At 35.1% G+C, this 14915-nt stretch overlaps 1 protein-coding gene across 1 annotated transcript; it reads right to left on the reverse strand.

Moving 5' to 3' along the window:
- Positions 1-7680: 7680 nt before the first annotated feature.
- LOC145665487 (uncharacterized) lies at positions 7681-10437 on the reverse strand. The gene is made up of 2 exons (XM_081732796.1): positions 8547-10437; positions 7681-8282 (listed from the first exon to the last, which is right to left on the reverse strand). The coding sequence occupies exons 1-2, from the start codon at positions 10435-10437 to the stop codon at positions 7681-7683; spliced, it is 2493 nt and encodes an 830-aa protein (XP_081588922.1).
- Positions 10438-14915: the final 4478 nt, after the last annotated feature.

Below are 14915 nucleotides of genomic sequence, written 5' to 3' on the forward strand. Positions count from 1 at the left end.
ATTGTACTAAACAGCAGTTTCCAGAGAACCAATATGAAAATGGACATAGTTGTTAGAATATGTTGCATGTAGATTGATATGGAACGTAATTTTATTTTTTTTTTTAATGCTAGCCCTTAGGCTAGCTACCCTGTAGAGGGCTACACCCTCTTTTAGGAAATGGATGGAACGGAATGAAGGAATTTAAGGTGATAATCGTTGGGCTAAGAGATATTTCTTTATTACTTTATTTTTTGGGTCATTATAGTCTTTGCGACTATAATCATTTTATAGGTGAGGTAATTAACAACAAAAAATTTATATTGTTACAAGTACAATAAATATGATGAGAATAATACAAAACAGGCTTGTGATAATAATTCAAAACTGTATAAATGAGTATGAGGTATGAAATGAGGTGCGATGCACGCCACAACACACAGGGACTGTTAATAAAGACAAATGCTGGTTATCTTCTGCCTAGGGGCGACGCTAGGCCAATGTAGACAGAGGAGGCCCTGTTAGATGACAGAGGAGTTACTGTGCTTGATATGACGGGTAGATATGCGGTAGATGGACATGAAGGCGGTGATCCTGCACAAGTGCGAAGTCTGGATGATTAGGTGGTAAAGTATAGCAATAGAGTGTGAAGAGTAAATTAAGAGGGAGATGGTAATATCGTGGCCGAACAGATGATAGAGCGAGGTAATGCATGGTTTCGAAAAGCAATGGTTGTTCTTGCTGGAAGCGAATGGTGATGAAGTTTTGGCGGAGAGATTCAATGTGATAAAGCAATGTAGGAAAGGTTATGAGCGAATACAAGTAGCGAGTCGGACTAGGAAGAGAAATACGATGAGCGATACGAAAGGCATGGCGCTCGAAGGTTGCCAGTTTGAAGTAGAATGAAGATGGAGCTGATATCCAGGCAGTGAACCCATAGGTAAGTACAGGACGAAGAAAAACCTTATATGTGTTGAGAACGATGTGTGATGTTAGTCCCCATGTGGTGCCAGTCAGACGTTTTAGAAGATTGAGGCGGTTATAGACTTTAGTTTTAATGTAGTTTAGATGAGGAGTCCAAGTAAGGTGTTGATCAAATATAATGCCGAGATAAGTTACTGTTTTGCTGAGACGAATTGGTGAATTCTGAATGGAGAGAGAGAGAAGTGATGGATTTCTGTGAAATCTGGAGCGTTTGCGTGGTGGAAGAAATACGATGGCCTGAGTTTTTGAAGCATTTATAGTGAGCTTCCATTTTCGACACCACTGAGAAAAACGATCAATTGATTCCTGTAATATTAAGTTGATGTGTCTGATGGTACGGCCGAGAGCGAGGAAAGCAGTATCATCGGCATATTGAAAGGTATGTACGTCTGCGGGCAGAGTCGGAAAGTCGGAAACGAATAGCAGGTACAGCAAGGGGGACAGAGCTGATCCTTGAGGGACGCCAGAATGTAAAAATATTGGATGAGATAAATGATTGTTAATATGAACATAGGTAATGCGGCAAACCAAAAAGTGATAGATAAAACGGATATATGGAGATGGCAATTTAAGTTTGATGAGTTTGAAGATGAGAGCGAGATGCCAGACTTTGTCAAATGCTTTTTCTAGGTCAAAAAGCACAAGACAGGATGGTCGCACAGAATTATAGTGATTTGTGATAAGGGTGCTTAGTCGTTGGAGCTGATCGTTGATGGAGTATGACGGGCGGAAACCGGCTTGGAAAGATGGGATGAGATTGCGTGCACGGAGATAAGGATGAAGCCTATTGACTAGAATGCGTTCCAGTACTTTGCTAAAAGTCGAAGTGAGTTGTATAGGGCGGTAGGAAGATACGGCGCTGGGTGGCTTATTCGGTTTTGGGAACATAAGCGTTTTAGACATCTTCCATTCGGCAGGAAAAAAGCCTGTGCGAAGGATGAAAGTGAAGATAGAGGCTAATAAAAGGAGGAGTGAGGGTGGACTTTCCTTGATATGGCGATATGTAATTGAATCAAAACCTGGAGCAGAGTTTCGTTTAGTCAGGACAATGGAAGTGATATCGGCAACAGTGATGGGAGAAGTGAGTTCATTAGGCGGCAATGTATGACTGGCACTAGGTTGGAAGAGAGGGCTCGCTGGGTTGACTTTATCGACTGGATGAGAAAAAATATGATCAGAAGGTTGAGGAGTGAAGATATCCTGGAGGTAGTCGGCGAAAGCATTGGCCTTGTCTTGATCAGAAGCAGCTGGACTATTATCGATGATGAGTGGGTAAGGGGTTTTACTGAATTTGCCACAAAGCGCATTGAAACGTTTCCAGTAACGTGATGGATGTGCTGTGTTGGCGAGAGTGTTACAAGTTTTAATCCATTGGCGCTTTTTGTATGCTTCAAGATAGTTCTTTACGGAACGTTGTAGCTGATTGTGAAGGCGGAGAGCTTCAGGATTCCGTGTCCGAACGTACTCACGATATGCTTGGCGGGAGCGTTTGATCTGAGCGAGATAGTGCGGAGGCAATTTAGGTTGGTATGGAGTGGAACTGGTAGTTGGAATGTATAATTCAGATGCACGGGTGATCTCAGAAGTGATTGTAGTGACGTGTGCATAGAGTTCGTCAGATGTTGTAGGAGGGTGGAGATCTGCAACAGCAGTTGTAAGATATGTACGATATTTATCCCAATTGGCTTTATCAAAGCGAGGCGTTCGGAGTGGTGGAGGTGCATTTTGCGGACGAAGAGTACCAAGATGATATGAAAGTTTGATCGGTGCGTGGTCACTACCAAGGAGATCAAGGACTGTGATGGTACTGTTAGTGGTAAGTGTAGTTGAGGTGATAGCGATGTCAGGTGTGGTATTTGACACGGGCCTGGTAGCAGATGGAGGAATATGCATTATGCCTGTGGTATGAGTTGTAATGTGGTCTGTAAAGCGTGTGCGTTCATTTGGTGTGCGACTATGAAAATTGATATCCGCAAGAATTATGTAATGTTTATAGGTATGAGAAATATGACTGAAAAAATCAAGTGGGATGGGATGGCCTGGACGAACATAAATAGTAGCAAAAGTAATTATGATAGACTTGAAGTATAGGGTAATGATGATATGCTCAGGAAGATGTGGAACAGGACAGATGTGGTGGCGATGTGGAATGTGATTGCGAAAGCCAATTGCTACTCCGCCGTTTGTACGTAGGGCGGGAACTGTATTGTCATGGCGAATGAGTGTGTAACGAGGAATTTTACAGATAATGGATTTTGTGAGATATGTCTCATTTAGTAAAAAGACAGATGCGTGCTCTTCGAGTAACAGTGCTTCGAATAGAAGTTTGTTGGTAGGTAATGAGCGAATATTCATGAAAAGGAAGACTAAATCCATGATGATGTGTAAGTTAAACAGTTGTTTCTTGACGTGAGGTATGGAAATGAACATAATTGTTGGTGTAGGTGGCGTAGAAATTGACGTTGAAGACAGATTTTGCTGCTTTAGTAATTTGTTGTAGAATATGATTGCGTTGAAATGGATGAATGTTTTGTAGGGCGAGCGTGAGAAATTGAAGAAGCTGCTGTATGGTAACTGGATCTGTGGTGTGGAGATTGGTTGGAGGTGAAGCGTCTGGCATCCGGAGCGGAACAACTAAATCAGGATGTTGTTGGTCAGGTTGAGGTTTATTTTTGCATTTATAACTATAGGCCGGATGTTGGTCGTGGCAAGTGGGACATTCAGGTGGCTGCTGAAGATTAGTGCAAAGGCGCGTATGATGTGGTCCTGTGCAATGTCCACAGACTGGCGGATTTTTGCAATTAGCAGTGTTGTGGTCATTGTATATTTGACAGTTTTCACATCGCACAGGAAGAGGAGCTGGAGTGCGTGACGGTTCAACCCTGTGACGACGTTTGTAAATGTATGCGCCAGTAGTGAGCAATGTGTCGATCGTATCTTGTGAAGCTGTAAGAACGCGCACCATGTATGTTGCCCCTTGATTGTTCCGTATGCGGATGACTTTGTGAATGTTATGTCCCTCATGTTGAAGTTCTTCATGAATTTCGGTGTCTGAATATGTTGGGTCAACTCCCCGGATGACAACAGACAAAAATGGTGGACGTTTTGGTGGTGGTGCTTGTTTCTGTCGTGCAGAGGAGAGAGATGTAAGAGTGGCGTTCTTCCCAAAGATCTCAAACGAGGCCTTGTTTCTGACGGTGATAGCAAACTGCGGGTCTGTGGACTTTAAGATGTAACCGTTACGAGTCTTGATGACTTCTGCTAGTGGAATGCTTGGTAGATACTTCCGTAGTTGTAATGTGATGAACTTCTCATTACTGTACTTTGTGTCAAAATTTTGAAGTAGGAATGAATGAAGAATGTGGCGATTATGAGGCTGATTATTGGTGAGAGATGTCTGAGAGTTTAGAATAGTTGTATTGCTATTCTCATCGGCTGCATCCATATCAGAAGTTGCTGAAATGTCGTCTCTGTGCTGCTTCTTCGACTGATGACGAGGTTGCTTCATAGTATCAGCATACAATTGAGAGTTTCGTGGGGACCTAGAACGGGTGGAGACATTTGAAGCTGACGAAGCTGTAGAGCTACCGGATATGGTTCGCTGCCGGCTGCCAGTGTCCTTCCGCTTGACCACCTTCGTGCTCGAAGCGGTCGGAGTGACAAATACCGGAGGAAGACCACCGTGCCGTCCATCCACCTGTGGTCCAGAAGCAGCTTGATCTGCCATAGCAGAGACCGATAGATTTTTAGAGAGCCGTGAGACCCGAAGATGATGTGTAGTGAGTTATGAATGTGATGAAGGTAGGACAACCCGTTTGGATAGTTGCCCAGGAGGAGCGGCTCCTCTGGCTCGATCCGTAGATCCGGACGCCCTTGGCTTGATAAGTCTGACGGACGGATCTCTAGAAAGAAACAGAGAAAGAGACTCAGGATATGGAAAAGGAAGGATAATTCAAAAATCGTCACCATATGCAAGGTAACGCTTCAGAGCAAGCTCTGGATAATTATGCGTAATTTTATGTTTAAGGATATATTTATAATCTCGGTTGACTTTTTGATTCAGACTATTATTAAACTTAATAAAATAATAATTCATTGAGTGAATATATGAATTTCATATTGTAATTTTATGAAAAGTATAAATATTGTGCCTTTATTAATATTCTATTTTTATACATATGAAGCATATGTATTCTTCCTTTATCTTATACAGAATACACATACTTTAGTATAATGTACGTAAATAAGTTTATATAATAGTATATGAAGCATATGTATTCTTCCTTTATCTTATACAGAATACACATACTTTAGTATAATGTACGTAAATAAGTTTATATAATATTAATAGTATATGAAGCATATGTATTCTTCCTTTATCTTATACAGAATACACATACTTTTTGCATTAAGTACCTTTTTAATTTTATAGGATGTAGAAATTAAAGGCATGAATATAGTTTAAAAATTTTATTGTAAAAATAATGACAAAATATTCTATACCAGAATAAAAAATAAAAAATGTAAATATAATAAAATGAAAATGTAAAATATATAATAAAATTAAAAATTAAATGTATATAATAAAAATAAAAAATGAATGTATATAATAAAAATAAAAATGTAGATATATAATAAAAATAAAAATTGTAAAATATATAACAAGTGTTTGAATATAATGATATATACAATGTTCTATTGATTCTTTGAACTTGATTAACAAAACTAATTTAATATTTGAAATATGGTATTTACGTTAGATGAAAAAAATCTATTTACAATATATAAAAACTATTTACAATATGAAAAATCTATTTACAATATGAAAAAAATCTATTTAGAATATGAAAAAATGTATTTACAAATTTACTATATGAAAAAAATCTATTTGCAACATATGAAAAATTCATAATATATAAAACTATTTACAATAATATACACATTGTGTCTTAAATACAATAAGCATAATTTAAAATATTATTTACAATATAAATTATTTAGGGCGTGAGAGGCTGTAAAATATTTAAAGAATTTGATAACATAGCATACCCGGGAATAACATGTTAGAGTGTATAATTGTTACGTGTTTCCTTTTCATTCATTCATACCACTATTTATATTTTTACCATTTATTCAGTTATTTAGTTTGTTCAATTTTATTAACAAAATATATACAAATATTTACATCACATTCATGCATTCACACATTTACACATTTGCCAACCATTAGGCGCAGTACCCAAAGGGTAATGTCCTGTAGTCGGTCGTGCTGTCAGGATTTAATCGTCGTCGCTTGTTGGATACCTTTTGATGGGTCTTTGTTTCAGGTCTTGATACGATGACAAATCCCCGCTTACGGGTAATCCTACCTGGGATGTTTATTGTTTTCCTTTCAATTTTTCCACGAACCAGGTTGTAAAAATCCTCAAAATTAATTTCTTCACGCGTTCTATAATCCAAAGTGATACCCCGAATTTTATACACATAATCAAATTTTCCCGTCCCAATTTCTTTCATACGGTAACTATAATTTTTTGGCCCCAAACCTATAAATTTGTCTATTTCCCACCCCTCTTTTACTTCATCGGTTAATTCACCCAAGTAGGGCCCTAATGTAAGTGGAGATTTCTCATCACGGCGTTGTACAAACATGATGCTATCAGTATCACAATACAACACCTTATCACGCCCTACACTTGTCATCAAGTCATACAGTTTTAACCGCGCCCATGACGTAATGAACGCCGCAAGAACAACGTTTGAAAATTTCCATGGTTTGTTCTTATTCTCCGTATTGTGATACGTAAGAATAAGATGTTTATCTCCGACGGGTAACACGCTTTGTACCTCATATTGCGGTGCCCATAGATAATGCAAAAATTTTTCCGGTGTGTCAACAATTACCGATTGCGACAAGTCCGTTCTCTGTCCCCATTTCCCATAAAGCGAATTGAGGAATATCTTGGAGATATACCTCAGACCAGGGTTCAATTCAATATTATCCTCCATTAACTCTATGCCTTCGTGGGCATAATAATCTGCTATGTATTTTTGTTTGTCTCCTTTGGTTTTGCACCAAGCAGGAAAACCAGAGGCTTCCTGCTTTAATTTTAGGAAGGAGCCCACATAGTCTTTAAACAGACTATCCGAGTTTTCCTCCTCACAACCGAGTAGTTCGAATTTCCATACTTCAATAATTTGCAGAATTTTATATCCGGCCTTTAACGCTTTATGAAGTTCTGGGGTACAATACGTGTCTGTTAAGGCACGCTCGGCGTCGCAATGCGTGCAATCATTGATACCTTCTTCCATACACGTGCGACATAAGCCAAACATAAGTCGACCGTTACACGTATATGGGAGCACCGGAAAATACAAATCTTTTGGGGGCAAAATGGTTCATTTTACTAACCCATTGATACTTCCCACATCTGGGAAGTCCGGCCCCTTGTATATTTTTGGCTTACCTACGGGCATTGGTTTACGTGCCATTACCCAAGGATACAATGATGTTACAACATAATATGCAATGAACTCATCGGAAGTACATTCGTACAAAGCATTGAAACATTCGGTCCAACCACCATGAAAACCGTCCTTGGGTACAAGGTGATCAACAAGATCCTTACACTGAGTTTTAATAAACTCTTGCAAACTCTTGTCATTTTTCACCATGTGGTCCCAATCACATTCCCACATTTCAAGGAGATTAACACCTCATTTCTTGAGGTAATTAGCTTTTATGATGGTCTTTTCGAAGCGGTCTTGTAGGGATGTACTATCCTTAGAGGCAGAATCGAGACTGACGTGGCGCAATGCTGTAAAACAACGCTTACACCCATGGAAAAAACATCCATGAAATTCATAAACTGTATTTGTTTTACTATCATACCCATCGACTTTATATTTACCAATACGCCTTTCCAATCCATTCCCTGAATGTTCAATTTTATTACCTTTGGTACGTTCTAAATACCGTAACCAATACAAAGCTTTTAGACTTTGCCGGTCACGATGATCGAACCCATAAGGCGGAATAATTGGAATGACCTCCTTTGGTAAATATAAGGACCTATAGGTTAGAATTGCCAAACTTGCAATTGTAGGAGAGGAAATAAAACACTGGATTCCATTCGTTTTCTCCTCGATTAAGTTCGAAAACTTAATCACAGCCTCTGCAAGAATCTTAACGTCATTCCTACAGTATTCCATCATCTCGTATTGGAGATCATACTCCTCGCCGCTTAAAGCACGTTCTTGATGCCAGGCGATTATTTGTCCCCGTTCTTTTGGGCTGAGACTGTCTGCATCAAAATACTCTAAAGACGGAATTTTGCCTACATAATTTTGATTTTCGGATGTGTTAAATAAATAGGGGAAATATCCCTTTCGCAAATTGCCAGATAAACCTAACGCTTCTGGGAGCCGGGACAATCTGACTCCCATATACAAATATGTGTCACGGAAATAGATTTTATTTCCAAGTCTCATTTCTACAATTTTTTGGCCCGTCATTATTACATCTGGTACGAGATCATGTTTTTCTATTAAGGTTCTTGCACAGAACTGCATGTCATAGTTACTTCCATTATGAGAAAGTACTATGATCTTCTTGAACATTGGCCGACTTATTAGCACGTGACTAATAAATCCGTCAATATCCTGGAAATCAAACTTAAGAGATCCATTTTTATCCCCACACACAAAGCATGGATCGTCCAACTTTGTGTCTTTGCATTTATGGCAAATATTAATACAATTTACGAAATTCACGCAATGTTCTCGTTCTCCCCGTTCATTCTTGGGTAATAACATCGTCTCCACGTCAAAGACGATGTACAAAAATGTGTCGACATGCTCAACTTTGGCAGTCTGAACAAAACAAATATGGTCACCATCCACATGCATGTAGCATGATTTGCAGAAATGTTCACCACATTTGTGTTCAGACTTCCTGTTTCGCGTATTGAACATATCACCACAATCGGGACAAACTTTCTTTAATTCACACATTGTCTTGCCACGTGCAATAACATTTTTATGATTGGCAAAACACTCATGCGAAGGAAACAGTCGTAAACAATCATTACACTCACGTTTAATATCGTCATTACAAGGCTCATGATATTTTTCACACGCAGGACAGTTATATGCACACTTGTGATATTGTACCTTATTATATCCTTGCAGACAATACCAACAATATGATTTTTTGACTAAAAGTGTAGTAATATTGGTAATCAGCTCATAATGCCCTTCTGTGTACAATATTAAGATTTGCTTGGTTGCATGAATTCCCGGATATATTATATTATACTCCCGAGTCATTTTGTTCTTCTCATAAATAACAATTTGATATTCGGGGGTTAGTTTGTTTTGGAACTTCTTCGCATCAGTAATAGTGCACCCATTTTGATGCTCAATGGTAACATCAGCATCATCGCACAAATCCTTGGCCTGCTTCAACAATCGCTCAGGATTGTTTTTTAACTTATATACCTGTTTGGGACGATGGTCGGCCTTAGCCTTCCCGAGGATGATAGCCTTAGGAAGACAATAAACATTTCTTTCCATAGGGATGGTACACTTTTCCAAAAGAGTTGTATATTCCTCATACTTGGCCGATCCACGGGTTCGACCCCTTCCCTTGCGTGGATTAACAATGTGGATCTTAAAATCCACCTTTTCCCCAAAAAGAAAATGTTCATTACTATTTAAAACATTTTCAACTGTATGGAATAATACATCAGGGTTCAATTCCTTTTTAGGACGCCATGTCATGTACACCGGTTTGTTTAATTTCGACGCAGAACTTTCAATAGTAATACCAATGTACATATCATCATCGACGTCATTTAACGTATGCTCTTGTACAAATTCAAAGAGTTTTTGTAGATAATTAACCGGATCTTCGATTCCAGTAGTGCGCATACGCTCAATGGTAACTTCCTTTCCACGCAGACCAAAGTAAGGATAGTGCTTAGTTCTACTATTAACAATGCGAAAATAATCCCGTTTGCCTGCACCATACAATGTAGGTTCCAATGTAGAACATGTACTATGTTCTGGCGCAGAACTCGTACTAGCCTCTGGAAGAACACCCAATAACTCGTCGAAATCATCAGCAGTTAAGCCCGTAGTCTTCCCTGCAGACACAAATTCCCTAAATTTTTTACGCGCTAAATCCCGCATGTTATTTTGACGGAAGAAGCCCACACGATATAAATCAACAATATCCTTTGCGGACTTACAACTTGTCAAAATAACAAGTGGGTCATGCCCAAAATGTTCCAATAATGCACGTATTAAACGCGCATACTGTTCGTTATATATACGCGTTCCTAGTGCATGACATTGTGTCACCACCTCCCACGTAAAGAAAATCTCTCCTGCATCGTTGTATCCACGAGATTCCAACATCTGCAACATAGTTTTAATTGTGTTGGTGCCATCGTACGATCTAACAGATGCCATTGTTGAATCTAATTTAAAGAAACAATTAATTAGTTATTTCACCTTATTATCATACACTAATTTATATTACTCGGATATTTTAATTTACTTTTGTGTGTAAACTTTAATGAACGTAATTTCCTAAATACGATATTTACACCTGGAGTACAAAACAAACTGAACTATGTTTCCACGTAAGATTAAATTTGTATATTTTCCAACCACTATTACGGCCAAGAGCTCACTTACACTGGTCCGTACAGTAGAACTGCTTTATGTAGAATGACCAATTAACAATTCTGAGCTTCTTATATACACGCAAATATGAACTATTCCCAAAATTTTATGCGAACTTTTCTGACAATAACCAACTTATAATTTACCAAGTAATTTCCTCGAAGATACTGTTTAATTTTATCAGCTAACACTTTCCGATAACTAAATGATAACACGGAGAGACGTCTTTAGTGTACAAAGTTTTTCTGCTATACTGATCGCCGCGCGCTTTTCCCGCTCTTATATACACTAAGTTTTCCGAACATTAACGAAATTTTCCGAAGATTGCCGAAAAATACCAATCCTATATTAACACTGTTTATTGAAAATATAATTAAATGTTTATCGACAGATCGTGTTAACTATATCTCCGTAAGTTTTTCACTTTACAGAATCGGCAAATCCACTCACAGTTTCCAATAACACTAAATGACAAAATCCTGTAATATTTATCTAACTGTTTTGCAATTGCAGCACACAACGTACAAACAGGAACGTCTTCACTGCAGCAGTCCTTCTTCTATAGTGAACCGCCGCGGCTTGCTGCGCCGTATTTATACTTTCGGAAATGTAATCTCGTACCCAAATGCATTTAGTTTGTAATCTCGTACCCAGATAATTTAGTTTGTAATATCGTACCCAGACGACATAAAATATTTTCTAAAGTAATAATGTTATTTTACAAACATGTATTATTTAAACTCATGTGACATTTTCGAAGATTTCCGAAGTTAACCGAATGTTTCCGAATATTTATTTTTCACGGACATTAATATTTTCATATTTGAAAAAATGAACATATCTGATGTGAACACCCCAAAGAATAAAAATCATTTCAAAATAACATTGGCAATAAAAAAATCAAAGTACTAATAAACAGAAACACAAATTAATAAAAATAACATAGTAAACAAAACATATCAAAGAAGAAATAATTTAGAAAAAAAAGAATTCAATTAAGAAACAAGGTTAGAAAAAAGGTTTAGAATAGTTTATGACCCAAATCATCAGAACTTTATCAGACAGACAATATAGCAGAGATTTAAAGAATATAGATAATTAATACACATAGGTTAAGAAAACCAATTTAATTAAGCCAATTATTAAACAAATGATAGCATAGAAATAGCAGATTTTTAAGATACTTAGTTAATGCAGTTTTATTCAACAAAGAATAGCAAAAGAGAGCATTAGGATAGTTAATTGTTACAAATCGCAGTTAAAGGCCATCCAACAACAACATAACAACAACAAAGAAATTAATAGAATAGCAATAGTATAAAAATTAGCAGAGAATAAACAAACTTGAAAACAAATAAGAAAAAAGAAGAATGGTTAGTTAAAGCACATTTACTTTAAACAAATTATTTAGCAGTTTACAACTTTTAACAAGTTTCGAAACATTTAACAACCATTTTCAACACAAATATTTATTGGATCCCAACAAAGTTGGTCAGAGTTTATTTTAGTACACTTACATATTGTTCGAACATGTTATACATGTGAACGAATAAAATAATTAGAATCATAGATTGTTCAGAGTTTCACTTCATAGGAAGCGTACGAATTAAAATTGTAAAGTAACAAAATGTATAAGTAAACAAAAGTAACACACATTAAATATTTTTCTGATAATGTAGTTTTTATAATACAATTTTTGAAAATTCTGTTTTAATGTATTTTGTAACGCATGATTTATTTATTTATTACTAAAAAAATATTATTCACTTCTAATGTTAGTTTTCATTAAGTAACTGTTAATAATATTTGTATCTTCTAGTTTGATAGCCATTTTAATTCTAACTGATAAAATTAAGAAAGTCTTGTATTAGTAAAACTTTTCATATTTCTAATTTACTTGTGTCGATACTTTGAAATTGTTATACGTATTTACATTATACAAAATTAAAAAATACAAGTTTAAAAAACGAAGATGTAACTTTCAAAATTAAAAAATTCAATTTACGAAAATGAAAATACAAGTTTAAAAAACAAAGATGCAATTTTAAAATTAAAAAAATTCAATTTGTAAACAAAAAGTGTAACTTTGAAAAAAAAATTCAATTTACGTAAATGAAAATACAAGTTTAAAAAACAAAGATGCAATTTTAAAATTAAAAAATGCAATTTGTAAACAAAAAGTGTAACTTTTAAAAAAAGTTTTGAAAAAAATTTTTTTTCTGCACACGTTCATGAAAGTTTGTTAATTGTAATATTCAATTCTTCATAATTATGTTATTTTTGTGTAATTAATCTTCTTATATACTCTTTATATTTGATTTTTTCATTAGATTAAAACATTGTTTTTTTATTACTTCATTTATGTAAGTAACAAAATAGTTTTCTATTTATTAAGAAGTTTTAAAGTTTAACAAAAAATGTATATGAACACTTACCGCCGCTGGAAAAACAGGAAATCCTTATTTAAATGTTCTTAGATGTCGAATAAAATATGAGAAGTGGTAAATTCACAGTTGAGGATGAAACACTTGAATGCTGTGATAATACAGAAAGACAATATTACTTTACATGAAATTATATTTCAGTATAAAAAATGAAAATGTGTATTACTAAACTGTAGAAATTAATTTGCAAAAAATTTAACTATGTTGCGTGCTACAAAAAAAGTTTTAAGCGGTGTTAACAAAACTGCATGCTAAAAAAAACTTACATGTATATTGTGAACAAAAAAAATAAATTCAAAAAGATGTATGCAAGAAAAAATTTATCAGTTGTTAACAAAAAATGTATATTGTAAACGGAAACATGTTACAAACTTTATGTTGTGCAAAACAAATCCATGTTCTCAAAAAATAAGTAATGCAAAATAATTCTTTCAAAAGTAATCTGCATGTTACAAATTGTTACAAAATTATGCACGCTTTCAAAGAAATAACTAATGCAAAATAATTTTTTCAAAAGTAATCTGCATGCTACACAAGCTCAGAGCCGCTACGCTGTGAACTTACAAAAAAAATCTTAAGCACAAACTATTATGTAAGTTACCAATGATACTTACTTTACTTCTGTGAACTTTGATACTTTGGAATTCTGAATTCCGCTGCAACTTTTACTCCAATTCGTTACCTCCAATTAGTTGTCCTGAAACAATGAAACATTACTAAGTTACACTTGTAATTTATTTTCCTAATCATTTTTTGATTCACTTCTTATTTTTTATTGGTTCGTATGCCAGAGCATACTCCTAAAAGCAGCTACGCTGTGAACTTAGAAAAAATTTCTTATTTTTTATTGGTTCCTATGCCAGAGCATACTCGTAAGAGCAGCTATGCTGCGATCATTTTATTCGATCGTTTGCTGTGCAAACTCTTTGTTAACTTTAATTTGATTGCTTCTTATTTTTATTGGTTCGTATGCCAGAGCATACTCCTAAGACCAGCTACGCTGTGAACTTACCAATTATTTATACTCTCGTAATAAATTAGTCGGAACAACTTATTTTACTATTTCGTATTATTTTCAATAATATTCTTGCACCAACATAATTGGTCTATTTAAGTACAAAGAAATAAAAAATACCTTTGGTAGCAGAAAATATCTTGCTCCTCTGGTATTTTTGGTTGGTACTTCTTGATACTTTTTAGTAGTACACCAGTAATAATGATATTGCCACAAAAGGGTAACCTAAAATATAACATAAAAGTGTTAGAACATATGTTATAGTATAAAACCTTATACCTAACTATATATCTATATCTATCTATATCTATAACTATATCTATCTATCGATATATATTTATATTTACATTAGAGATATATCTATATCTATATATCTCTATATCTATAACTATCTATAACTATATCTATAACTATATCTATATATATATCTATAACTATAACTATATCTATCTATAATTATATATTTATATTTACATTGGAGATATATCTATATCTATATCTATCTATATCTATAACTATCTATAACTATATCTATAACTATATCTATATATATATCTATAACTATAACTATATCTATCTATAATTGTATATTTATATTTACATTGGAGATATATCTATATCTATATCTATCTATATCTATAACTATATCTATATATATCTATAACTATAACTATATCTATCTATAATTATATATTTGTATTTACATTAGAGATATATCTATATCTATCTTATATGTTAGTATAGTATATGGTATGCCTAATATAAGATAGAAGAACATGATATTGAGTGTATCGAAAGATATA

The sequence above is a fragment of the Thermobia domestica genome, chromosome 11 (assembly GCF_964235325.1).
Source record: "Thermobia domestica chromosome 11, izTheDome1.hap1.1, whole genome shotgun sequence".
In the NCBI taxonomy this organism is placed as follows: domain Eukaryota; kingdom Metazoa; phylum Arthropoda; class Insecta; order Zygentoma; family Lepismatidae; genus Thermobia; species Thermobia domestica.